Source organism: Strix aluco, chromosome Z (genome assembly GCF_031877795.1).
Source record: "Strix aluco isolate bStrAlu1 chromosome Z, bStrAlu1.hap1, whole genome shotgun sequence".
Taxonomy (NCBI): Eukaryota; Metazoa; Chordata; class Aves; order Strigiformes; family Strigidae; genus Strix; species Strix aluco.
In genome coordinates, this window is record NC_133971.1 from 38562111 (window position 1) to 38575802 (window position 13692).

Consider the following 13692-nt stretch of genomic DNA (forward strand, 5'->3'; position numbering starts at 1 on the left):
ATTTTTTTTTTCTTTCAACCAGTGTAGATATTTGTAACATTATTAGGACCATGTATGGCTTAGATGGCTCCTGCCTAACGTTTCTCTTTCATTTCATTTATGTAGTTAGTTTTTTCCTCTGGTATTATTACTTTTCACGTGGTTCCTTATATTCTTGAATTTGACTATGCACAGGTGTTGCCCTGCACATTTTTAATAAAATAGAATAAAGATTCAGGACACAAGTATACTGCACTGAAACTAACCTGCTGAGATCCTTTTGATGAAGTTACCTATTTCCTTTACCTTTTTACGCCTGCAGATTTCTAATTTCATTGCCTTACATGTAGATAAAACAATGCATATGGAAAAAATTAAATATATCTCCTGTTGATTCTCACAGAGCACATAAACCCCTTAGAAGTTCATCAAGAGTTTCAGAAAAAAGGAAAAAGATGAGGTGGCTGTCAAGCAGAGAAGGGTTCTTATTAGATAAGCAGATAGTATGCAAGAACACGAGACTTACTGAATATAACTATAGTAGCAGAGATTACATAACCTTCACAGAACCCCAGGTATCATTAGCTGAAGTCTACAAAACCAAAGTGATTCCCTGATCTATATCAGGGATTGTTTATTTGGGAAAAAAAGTGGAATATGACCTGAATGCTTTGGGAAAATTATATCCCAAGAAGGTACTAATTTCTTTGCTTCTCTCTACCTTCTGATGCTGTTTTAGGGAAAGTTGCCATCTGGTGCTACAGTTTTCTGTAGCTTTTCCCAAAGCTTTGTCTCTGCTGTCCTCTGGTGCTCAAGAATTTCGCAGCACAGTGAAAATGAATGCTGGCAGCTTTAACAAATGAACAGTGCCGTGTTTTAGTAAAAAGGATTATTTTACAGAGTTTAAATCCTTCACAATTTTATAAATCTATTAATTCTGAGACACCCTTAGCGCTCACCAGAATCAGTGAGTTGTGGATGTTTTTAGGATAATGCTCTTTCAGTACCTGGATTTACGCTTCAGCTCATGGATGCTGATTTCCTGTTTGCTATTGTTTTCTTGTTGCTAATGATGCTGTAATTTTACCTTGTTATAATTCTTTTTGAATTAACTGTATCATATAATACTAACCTCTCCCCTCCCCCATGCTACAGATGGGGAATTGCTCTGAGATGGCTGGGGATTAGATTTGACCTGATGTCCCCGACTGTTAATTATGTCACAGTATTAACAAATTGAAAAGCCTCCTCATTAGAAACATACAGAAATAACTGAAGTGACTGTGTAACAGAATAGCTGCAATGTCGAATGTGAACAAATGTGTTTTCCCATGGAGGGGGAAGCAATAGGGTGGAAATAACTCAAGACACTGCTCTGTGTGGGCGGCATCTCTTTCTCCAATACAAAATTTCGTCCATGATTCACCATGAGTCATGCAAGGTAAGCCTGACAGCAGCTCAACTACATTGTAAAGTACAGTACAACTGCATCATTTTAGCCTGAGGCGATTGATGTGTGCATAGTTTTTACATGGAGATTTTTCTAATCACGATTCTGGTTTTCTGGGGTTTTTTTGCCAGATTTTGTTTTATGTAATTGAGGACTGTTAACTGATAGGGAATCAGGACAGTTTTGGGTTGTGCATTTTTGCATTAATGAATGTTAATTATCCTATAATATATCTATCTGTTTTATAATTAAACAACAGGAATTTTAGTCATGCTAGAATGATCATAGGCTCTTCAAATTTTACCCCTAGTAAAATCTACATGCTACATACAGACCTACCCCATATTCACACAGAACTGGTGTGGAAATGGAACACGGCTGTGAGGACATGCTATACCTCTCTCTGCATACCCCACTGTAGCCTATATTATGTATGGAAATGCTGCATCCATGGTAGTTGTTCTAGGGTTACTGTCCTCTGCCTTGAAATATTGCTGGGAAAAAAGGCTTAATGCCTTTGAGTTACAGGTGTGTAAAACTGGATTTTGTATGTGCTCAGTAGTTCTTTAAAGTGAATACAGAGAAGCAGGGTTAAAGTACCAGGAGCTCAAGTTCAGTCATCCTGGCTGCTGAGCATGGTGAAGGACATGGAGCATGCCAGGACAGTTGTGTGGTGGTAGTATGGGGGGGTTTCCAAAACCCTCAGAGAAACTGAGGGAAATCCCTCCTTACAGAGAGGGCAAGCACTTCTGCCATGTGACCGCTGGCAGTGTCTCTCACTACTGTTTTCCAGATGAGCTGAAGGGGTGCCTTGCTGCTGACATGTGAAATACGGCACGCAACGTCTCCCAGTGGGGTGGGTGAGTTGAGCCAGGGACACAAGGACAGTAGACTTCAACCTCTCCTATCTTAAGAACTGTATTTTTAGTGATATAATGTTTGGTTAGTTCTTGCCATGGAGAAAAGGCCAAGCATATGTACTACAGATGAGATAATGTGAACTCAGAGACCAATACAACTAGCTCTGCTGCTGCTGAAATGTCCTAACTCAGATTCTTAGTGATGCCCTTGGAAAGCTGAACTTCCTATTTGCTGTGGAAAATTAGAACAAAATGAGCAAAACAACTGAAACATTTTCTGAAGGACTTAGATGAGTTATTCTGTTCTGAAATAAGACCATTTACTGGGGAACTCTAATATCCAAACAATAAGGCACTGAATAGGGATAAGGATGCTCCTAGTTATGGCTTTCCAGAATCAGTGTTATTCTGGGAGGAGGAGAGAATTCTGGGGTTTCTGAGTGACCTAAATATCAGCAACTAATTAATATCCTCATCAAGACATTGTACAAATACAAAATGTCCCTGGCCTTTAGACTTTAGTGCCCTCCTACTCCTCTAATATTCAGGATTAATGACTGGCAGCTCTGTACATAAACTGTGGTAAATTCCTTGGTGCTGAGGGAGCCGTGATGAGAGCAGTATTCAAGTGTGGTTTTGTGAGTAGCTGCTATAAGGAAAGTCTGTTGCCTAGCATCTAGGTGTTAAAGAAATGTGTGCCCAGCACTCATATATCTGTTACAAAGCCGAAAGCAGGTGTGAGTAACAAGTAGTTTACAGTGAATAGACGCTACATCTTTATAGTATATCCAAACGTTCAGCTCCCCACCAGATCTTTTGAGAGGAGCATGAAACAAATACATACTTGCATGCAGATGCATAGATGCAGAGACTTATTTCACTGTTGCTGTAGTCTGTGTGATCACATTATTCTATGCAAATGAGGTGTAAAATAGTGCAAAAATCACTGTGGCCCTGCACCTCATCCACTCTGCACAAGAGCAGTCCAGAGGAAGAAATTGATTCTTTTGGTCTATCACTAGTCACCTGGATTTAGCAGTGCAGGGGACACAAGACTTCAAGAAAAATTAATGAACAGACCTTGACTAGGTGTGATCTCTTTATCTTAGCAATACTTTTATAAAAATGCATATGGGTGCAATATTACAGGACTACAGAGACTTGAGAAATATTCACTGGGAACGATTATAGAGCTAGATAGATTGTTTGGATGATACATTATTTGCCAGAAATGGACTTCTGAGGTGACCAAAATGATTTTTAGTTCATCAATTTAGTTTGTTTAAGTTTTAAGCTGAACAAAGCTCAGAAACCCAAACCATGGAAAATTTTTCAAAATATTTTAAACAATCATGTGCCAATTAGAGTAAATGAATAAAAGAAAACTGTAGTAATCACAAAAAAAATCTATTTGTTTGTCCTGAAAGGAAGAATGTGGAGAAAAATATGCAGGTCATCCTGAATACAACAGTTGCAAGCTATGGTTAGGGTGAGTGACCAATCTATTAAGCCAGTTCAGCAACTGAATAAACATTTGGGATATCACAATATATTATTAATCTCAGTTATGAATAAGGTATCCTTATCCATAGTGTGTGGCTAAAGGGAAACTTCACAAACGCACTTCCCAAACATTCTTGCAGGCATCCTCTCATCAGTGAAAAAGAGACCTGTGCTAATTTAAGCCAGACCATTTGACTGAGGCTGGAACAACGGAAAATTTTAATCTAAAATATTTTCTTGTATTTAAAACATGTCAGGTAGGAACACTCTTCCTGACACAGTGCCTGAAGATGACTAAATATAACTGGCTATGGCATCTAACCACAGAAATATATGCAAAGGTGTCCTAACGCACAGTATAGATTATATACAGAAACATTAACTAGTGTACCAAATATATTATTTCTAAACTTGCTGGACTCCACAGAAACAGTTCTTATTTTATAGAAAAGGCTACAAGTGTCTGAAACTTCACTAGAATGATGCATCAAATTTGAAGGAATTAAGGGCAGAGTCAATGACAGGAAAGAGCAATACGACTGTCAGCACATGGAAGGGAGAAGGGAGGGAACATCTAAGACTCATCTGGAAAAGCAGATCCAGTTCACACATCACTTCCTTGTAACAGGAGTCAGAAGGTAAAAAGGAAACACAGTATTGTAGACAAGAAACCAGGAGCTGGGATAACTGCAGAGAGATGGAAATGACTTCCTCCCCGAATTTCTCCCCATTGCCAAGAAAAAGGCAGCTTGCAAAGTGCTTATTTGATTTGAACAGGCACTTCATAAGTGGATCAGAAGCCAGGGATAGTAAATTGCAATTAACAGCTAATGAGTGGAGAATGGCCCATTGCTGCTATTCTGGCTTCTGGTCCTTCCCAACGGCCAGGTTCTTGCCTGCAAACGGGTCCTGTAGGTGGGTCTTGTGGGCTGCTCCTTCGGCTTGCCTGCATATTGGGTCCTGTAGGCAGGTCCTTCTGCCTGCCTGCAGACGGGGTCCTGTGGGCAGCTCCTGCTGTTTGCCTGTGGGAAACAGTCTGGGTTTTTTTTGTTTTGTTTTTTGTTAAATTAACCAGGATAATCTCTTTTACTTCCATGCCTCTATCCTGACCTTGAACAACTGGGGTTGCATTTTAAGCCTTTCAAAGACACCACAATCAAACCCAAAACAAAGGAAACCAAACTAAGCTAAGACAGGTCTGATAGTTCATATGGTAATTGCCCAAAAAGTGTCAAACAAGTCTGAGAACAAGAGACTGTAAGTAGGTGACTTGTATAGTTTTCAGAGCTTTACCTATGTGATTCTCTTTTGTGCAAATTATTCCTCTAAGGATAGGTTACTAATACAGACAAGTCCTTCCTTACACAATGCTGCAGAGCTGCAGAAGCTCTTAGTAAGGGTTGAGCTGTCTAGATGCTTGCTAATGTCTTCAGTGGATTAAAAACTGCATGTGTGTATGTGTGAGAGGCAATGACTGCAAATTCATGAAGAATTTTGAACAACGCTTTCATCATTTTTCTTGCCTGTTTGCACACTTACGTGCCCTCTTTAACCAAAAGAAAAAAAATAATCTCTAGCTTCTATGAATCTGGGCATTTCCACCCAAAGGAAGACTTAGTGAGATTCTTTTCTACCAGAGAGGCCTGCTCATCTATCATGGCTGAGTGCTTTCAATTCTGAAATCTCATAAATTTATTTCAGACAACACAGCATCAAATTGAATCAAAATATGAGAATATTACATCACAACATGATGCTTCAGCATCACCATGCACTGTTTCGACATTGAGACACAATGATGCCAACTTGTCTGGTTTGAGTCCCACCAAGGAGAGGTGAGTGTCAAGAGTGGTATCCTATCATCTGCTAAATTTAGTCATCAGACAGCCTGCAACGCCCACAGAGGTGGGAATAACAAATTGACAGCACTGAGGCTGGTTATTTATTGTCAGCACTTACGGTGAGTTCCATGTCCTCCTCCTCTTTTTCTTTCACTGGCTTCTCTGGCTCCTCTGGCTCCTTCTCTTGAAGATGGATCTCATTGGCTTGGGACATGTAAGGCATATCATCTTTGTTCTTGAACTCCAAGCTGAGGATTGAAGGAGGAAGTAGAATTCCTAGTATTACCTAAAGCAATAATAATGATAACAATAATCATCATAGTAAACAGATTACAGTCATGATGGTTACTTTGCATCAAGTGGAACAACTCCCTCAGGACATTTAGGAAAAGAAAGATAAGCATGCATGTGAATTTCTATGACAATTGAGTATTTGTCACTTGGGGTAATATCAGAGGTCCATAGTGAAACAAAGCAGTAACTTCTATTAGCATTGCTGTGAGTGCCTCTCTTGAATATTTTATCTGCTTGCCCATCAGATGTATATTGTTACATACCAGAATATATTTACAAAATATTGCACAAGGTCAATGGCAGGTGGGACCACAGGGGTGTTCAGACCTTGGACCTATAAATTGCTGCATTTTAAACGATAGACAGTAACAGTGTAAATGACACACAAGCAGTATTAATTTCTACAGAGAGGTTAATAGGTCTGAGGCTCTCTGTGTCCATACTTAAAGCACACAGGTAGTCAAGGCATAAGTGTGTGTGGATCTGAGGAGACAAGGCAAAGCCAGCAATAACAAATGCTGATGTGTTTAACTATGTGGTGCCCTTAGATTTTGCTGCAGTAACCTGGCAGCTGTGTAATGCTCACATTAATGCTAGCTCTTTCTTTTGCCTTCCCTCTCTTATGATGTGGGAGTGCACAAACCATTAAAATGACCTTGTGTGGATATATGCAATGAATAATGCTTGGGGTTAAATCAGTAGTATAACTGAAGAGGTATCATAATAATACAAAAAGAAGTGGCCTGTCTATATTCACAAGGACAATAGCTTTTCCTGGTTTTGTCGTAATCTCATGGAAAATGATTTTGTTACAAATCTCTCCCTAAATGACAGTGAAACCAGACAGTTAGCTTGTTGGCAGGTCAGGATGGTTTGACTGCTTGTGCTCGTCTTATCAACAGACAGCATGTGTGTTATTGAGACCATTGAAAGTACCACAATTAGGTGCAGTTAGAGTATATGAATGTTGTGCCCAGCCTCAGAAGATTTGAGCACCAGGCTGCCTGCACTGCTCCTGCACTTGGCTTGTTGCAAAAGGATGTGTCCAGGGAGAGGGGCTTACAGGCATACCTGGCTTCCCAGAGAGGCTATTTTTAAGAACAAACAGGATTAGCAATTGACTCTCTGTCTTGCATTGGTGCTATACATCCCTGGCGAGAGTCTAAAGAATTACATTCAGCATTCTTGCCATTTGCCAGTTTTGACGGGAGAAAATTGTTCATGGGAAATAATCCATGACTCATGCTTGCAAATTTATTTCCTTGCCATGCTGCCTCTTGCTCATGTAGCTTGAAGCTTGTTTTAGCTTTAAACAGGCCCTGCTAATGAAATAAAACACAGACTAGAAATTGAGTAAAGGATCCTTGTAAAGCCCTGATGCTACAAGAAGCTGAAAGGAAACAGAGCCTGTTACCTTCAGTTATTCATTGTGAGGAAAAGTCTATTTTATGGCTTAAGAGATGGATGCTGCAAAGAAGAAAGCATGCAGTGGGAAAAGAGTTGCTGCCCGAATCCCCATCTACCCATGCTGAATATCTGCAAAGTCAAGTAGTGAACAAAGCAGCAGTCCTTCTGAAGGGCAATGTGCCTGTGAGTTGATTCAGAAAAATAGATAGTAAAGATGTCTCCAAATGCGAGAATGCTTTCTATCTGTATGCAGGACAATATTTACACACAGTTCCCACAGGAGGATGATGAGAAAGTTATCAGCCACTTATTCTCATTCATCACTGTCACTGGACTAGACCCAGTACGATAACGACGCACGTACTCATAAGCATTCCTGCCATTACAAAACATCTTTTTACACAGAAAAACAGCAGACCAATTACCACTTTTCACACACACAGTTAATGAAGGAGAGAGAACTCCTTCACTGAAAATATTTCTCAGCCATCAGGGAGGAAGAGGCAATTCCTGGTTATGTACTGACTGGTGAGTACTTTGGTGAAGTAAGAGATTCCAGCCCATGGACACAAATTCACCTCTCAGAACTCACCTTGCTCTGTTAGCAGTTTTGCTAGCTGTGGAAGTAAAGCTTAAACAGCTTCAAAAATTGAATTATCCTCTAGATCCTCTAAGGTAGTCCCTTCAGGTCAGTCATCAGGAAGACTGGCAGGGGATTGCAAGAAAATTTGTACTGCTTGCTTTGGCCTGTTCTGGGGAAGGTTGTATCAGCACACACCTTTCACTAGCGGTTAATTCACTCATACATCCTTTTTCTCTATTTATCTTTAAAAACCTTGGCTAACTCCTCAAGTATCTAGGCAGGGTGACATACTAACCTCCTGGCTCAATTCTTATTCTGATACCTCTGATGCTGCAGGGAGCTTTGGGAAAGATGATGAAAAGCCTAAGTAACGTACTTTGAACTTGGTTTGTGATAAGCTCCCTGCCGAAAAACCGAACACAGGAAGAATATACTCTGCTTAATGTCACTACAAATAATCACCTGAAATATGGTTAACTGAGCCAGTTATTACTGATTTGTTGTGAGCACTGTTACCATCTATTAGAACTTCTCTGACTGTTAATTTTATTTTAAAACAGTGCTGACCTTTAGGCCAGAATTTTTGCGCATTCGGAGACGACCCATCCACATGTCTGTGAGCAGCATTTGGCTGCAAGTGTGAGCAATGAAGTCCCTGTGCTTGGCTGCCACTGCAAGCTGCAGGCATGTGGCGTTGCTCCAATTCTTCAGTTCGTAGGTCAGCAATTTCATTGCCAGTTGCTCGTCCTGCTTGTATGACTGGTCCAGCAGCTCCACTGCCAACTGGCCGAAGTCCCTGCAACAGAGGGACATTCGTTCATTCCCACTAGCCCAAGCAGCCTGGTCCAGAAAACATCCCTCTTCAACTGATAGCCTCTGCAAGGGGAGACATCACTTTCCATCATGCAAATCGTTATGTTGATTGTACACATGGAAACCCACATTTTCAGATGCGAGTGGCTAATGGTAGGCATATAAATAAGTGCCCTGACTTAGCATTGATGAGCACCCACACCTACCAGCTGTTTGCTCCCACCTGCCTGCCCACCTCCCTGACTTTTTCTAGCTGAAATCCTCTGGTTATATGCAGCTTTGAGGATTGCTTCTGTGCTGTTTGCCCATGGCTTTGTGGTCAAGTCTCCTGGAAAAAGGAGTGTCCAATACCCTTTTTAAAATTCTGTGTCTCAGACTTTTAACATCAGAAAAGATTATTATGGAATCTTGTATCTTGGCTTGCTCACCTAAGCATGAACTCTTGGTTAATTAACACTTCTGCCTGAATATTGTGTTCATAAGGATTTCAACAACTGTTCTGTTTGGGATGAACAGAGTGTCTTGAAAAAGCACTGATTCTTGAGGCCTCAGGGAGAACATGTAGACAATATAAATATTTCACTGACTTCTTGACATCTTCTCATTTCAGAAGTTATACTGCTAGCAACTCTGCTTCTCTGGCAGACAGATTGTTTAAAAGCCATTTTCTAAAGGGTCTGGATTTTCCTTACAAGGTAGAAATGAAAGCAAGGTACAGATAAGCAAATTTCAGGCAGATTCAGCAGCCTCTCTCTTTTTTTTTTTTTTTTTTTTTTTTTAACCCCAGGAAAGTATACATGAAGGAAAATTCACCTGGAATTATGGTTCAGCTCCTGGGATATGTCATCCACCATATCGTTTTCTGATGCTTCGTGGGCCATGGCTTTGCAGAGTTTACAGGCCACAAGTGCTTTAGCCATAGCCTCTTCCCCATGCTGCCAAAAGAAGAGGGCCATCTTCTGACGCTTCATCAGCACAGCCCATACCATCAGCTCGTGGAATGGGAAGGGGAAATGATTGATCTCAGGGTCATCCAAATCAATATCAACTTCTTCTTCTCTTTTTTTTGTTGTTTTCCTTCCTCGCCTCAAAGGGACATCATCCTGTGAGAATTGTAGAGAATTTTTTTTCACCAGTGAAGGAAGTGAATTAGTTCACACAGCACACTGAAGATGTCAAACACCTTCCCTGCAGGCCAGCCTTTTCAGCTTTTTTGGACAAAATATTTAACACAGGAAAATGATGAAAAAGTATTTGTCCATGCACTGTAATTAAGAAGTCAGTAACCCCATACCTAGACACAGGGAAGAAGAGCTTTGTACTATCACTCTGAACTGTTCTTTCTCCCTAAGAACACAGAGCACAATCACACAATATCCAGAACCATTTTGGAAAATCCACCATTAAATCAAAATGAAGAGTCCATTCCAAAATACAACATCTGTTGTAATGCATCCACCTCATTCCACATCCAGAATCATAGAATCATGGAATCACAGAATCATAGAACAGTTTGGGCTGGAAGACACCTTAAAGATCATCTAGTTCCAACCCCTCTTGGGGTGGGCAGGGACATCTTCCACTAGATCAGGTTGCTCAAAGCCCCGTCCAACCTGGCCTTGAACACTTCCAGTGATGAGGCATCCACAACCCTGCTGGGCAACCTGTTCCAGTGCCTCACTGCTCTCACAGTGAAGAATTTCTTCCTTATATCTAATCTAAATCTACCCTCTTTCAGTTTAAAGCCAATACCCCTTGTTCTATCATTGCATGCCCTTGTTAGAAGTCCCTCCCCATCTTCCTTGTAGGCCCCCTTTAGGCCATGGAAGGCTGCTATAAGGTCTCCCCAGAGCCTTCTCTTCTCCAGGCTGAAAAACCCCAACTCTCAGTCCGTCTTCATAGGAGAGGTGCTCCAGCCCTCTGATGATCTTCATGGCCCTCCTCTGGACCTGCTCAAGCAGGTCCATGTCATTCTTATACTGGGGGCCCCAGAGCTGGACACTGTACTCCAGGTGGGGTCTCATGACACCAGAGGAGAGGGGGAGAATCCCCTCCCTTGACCTGCTGGCCACACTTCTCTTGATGCAGCCCAGGATATAGTTGAATTTCTGAGCTGCAAGCACTCACTGCCAGGTCACATTGAGCTTCTCATCAACCATCCCTCCCAAGTCCTTCTCCGCAGGGCTGCTCTCAAGTCATTTCCTGCCCAGCCTGTATCTGTGCTTGGGATTGCCTTGACCCTGTGCAGGACCTTGCACTTGGCCTTGTTGAACTTCATGAGGTCTGCATGGGCCCACCTCTCAGGCCTGTCAGGGCCCCTCTGGATGGCACATCCCTTCCCTCCAGCATGTGAACTGCACCACACAGTTTGGTGTCATCAGCAAACTTGCTGAGGGTGCACTCAATCCCACTGTCCATGTCACCAGGGGACGTTCTGGTCTGCTGGACTGTTTCCCTGCTTATTCTTGTATTTTCCCCTTTATCTTCTCACAAGAGTAGGAATCTTCTTTCTTCACTCCCATTTCTGCCTTTGTATCTGATGTTTACCCTTCCTTTCTCCAGCTCTTTGTTGTTTTTTATTGTCTTTAGTTTCTTAACATTTTACCCTACTGCTTTTATCAGATGAGCTGACTTATTCTGTGTTACTTCTGTGGACAGCAAAAGGAAAGTTGTTGCATAAAATAAACAAACAAGAAAATACTACTATCTACCTGAAGCATTGGGGTAGCCAAAAGTGTCAACAAAACCGATAGAAATTTGGCCTATGTAAAGATTTCTGCATCATCCTCTGCAATTGCTTCATTTCTCTGAACACATTTTAAAGTTATATAGTTACCTGACTGAAATTCTGCTTAGCCTTGAGAAGGCCTTATTCTGTTTAATCTTCATGAAAGGAAAATGATGCACAGAGGGGGCAGAGCCTTTTTTTCTGTTGTCTATCGCTAGGGTTTTATTAAGAAATGTTTCTTAATCTAAGAAGTAAAGAAGCTATCTGGATGATAAATACAATTTGTGTGGCATATTTCTCATACAAAACTTGAAAACAACTATTGGTGCCTTCATTACAGTGAATTTAAACATTATCTTGATATAGCATATATTTGTCAAAGATTGCCTACCTCCATTCCCAACAGTTTCAGGGCTTTTGGCTGTACAAAAAAGTTAGAAAAATGTTATTTCTCCCAGAAGGGTAATGAAAAATTACAACTATAAGTGTACACATAATACATGCATGTGTAACAGTGATGTATAACATATATAGAGTATACAATATATAATACAGATCATATATAAGTAATGCAATACAATGTAATATAATATATATATATAAATAAACCAAATAATTACATTATATATTTAATTCAACCTTGAGTTTGACCCTATTTCACCAAAAAAACACAACAGAAGACATATGTCTGCATTCCGGTACAAATTACAGCTAGTTTGGGGCTGTTCTAATGGAGAAGAGATAGGAATTACTGCTAAGGCATGAATGGATTTCTCCGGAGTACATCAGTATTTTGGCCATTCCCCTAGCACAAATATTGATGCTGTGGAGCTGCTCTGTATGTTGACTCAGTATCTTTCAAATTGCTACTCAAATGCTTTTCTTGATGGAGCAACTAAGGGAAGGAAGACTCTCCCAGCAGCTACCATTACTACCTTTCCTCTCAAAAGTGAAAAATGAAAGTGTGGGGAAACAAACACATTTCAGATGTTTGGTTGTAACCATTTCACAGAGCTGTTGCTCTTTATAGCCACTTAGAACAATATTCAATGGTGTGTATTGCTAAAATCTGAACTGAGACAGGAAATTAAAATGTGAAGTAAAAATAGTCAAAGAACGAACTACAAATCTTACTGGGAGAAGTTGAGCAGATTTTTCTTCATGCTGGATTGGGTCAGTGGCATTACGGATGACAATAAATATCTTTCATGTTTTAGAGAGGTAGTAAACTTAGATTCACAGTATTGTAATCTATGAAACATGAAAACCACAAAAATACTGAATAGTTTTTTTCCCATGCGCCCACAGACTCTGCTGGAGCCACGTCCAGCCAATAAAGCCAATTTTGAGTTATGGGTTTCTTTGCCCTGATACCTTCAGGTCACAATCAAGAAGAGAAGCCATGAGATAAGAAATGTGTCTACCAAAATATAAGTTTTTTCACTTGGGTGCCCTATGGTTTTATTGGTACAGGTCAAAATACTTGTCTTTCAAAAGCTGTGGGAACTCATAATTACAGATTTTAGAGCCAGAGGAGACTGTTTCATGTCCTGGTTTCACCAGGGAAGCAGAAACCCATTACTTTTTCATTAAATTAATAAAAAATGTAGCTTGTTCCAGTGGCTGGCTTGTGGTGCGTTGTGGTGCTAAGTACATCGCAGAAATGAATCTGTAGACTGAATGGCGTGTGCATGTGGATCCCCCCAGCCTGGAAACAGATATCTAAGAAGCTATGGTAATCTCTGCCAGTGCAGGGTGCAGTCATATAGATGGCAAACAACTTGTTCCTTACCCTCTTGGGCCCAAACAAATTGTGGTACAGTGTTCTGAACCGCTTTCGGGTGTAATTGCAGCGATATGCTCCTCCCATCAGGTACTCTATCACCAAACCAATATCAATCAGACTTATCCGATAATCAGGAGGTAAGTTTCCCTGCAATGAAAATAAGAAGAATGGTGGGAGAGGGATGCTATTACTGATGCTATTAAATATACTTTATAATGATGTTAGAATAAAACAAATTAAATAGTTAAAAACAGGAATGTATTTTTATGCTGGTTAATTAATTCAACTTAAAATAGATCCAACCGAAACCTGGATATTCTCACTTGGAAAGAAGACATAAATTAAATAAGAAGGTGAAGAACTTGTTGGAAGTAATAGATAATGTCAGTACACAGTGCTCATATTCTTCAGCTGGGGAAACAAGGAACATGACTGCAGAACAAAAAGC

At 40.5% G+C, this 13692-nt stretch overlaps 1 protein-coding gene across 1 annotated transcript in view; it reads right to left on the reverse strand.

The window, feature by feature from the left end:
- The window catches only part of TRPM3 (transient receptor potential cation channel subfamily M member 3), a 308698-nt gene that overhangs the window by 42661 nt on the left and 252345 nt on the right, over window positions 1-13692 (reverse strand). The window contains exons 13-17 of the mRNA XM_074812093.1: window positions 13251-13391; window positions 11850-11879; window positions 9544-9833; window positions 8485-8713; window positions 5752-5919 (exon numbers count right to left, since the gene is read on the reverse strand). Coding sequence (XP_074668194.1) covers window positions 5752-5919; window positions 8485-8713; window positions 9544-9833; window positions 11850-11879; window positions 13251-13391 — 858 coding nt within the window. The remainder of the gene's footprint in view (window positions 1-5751; window positions 5920-8484; window positions 8714-9543; window positions 9834-11849; window positions 11880-13250; window positions 13392-13692) is intronic.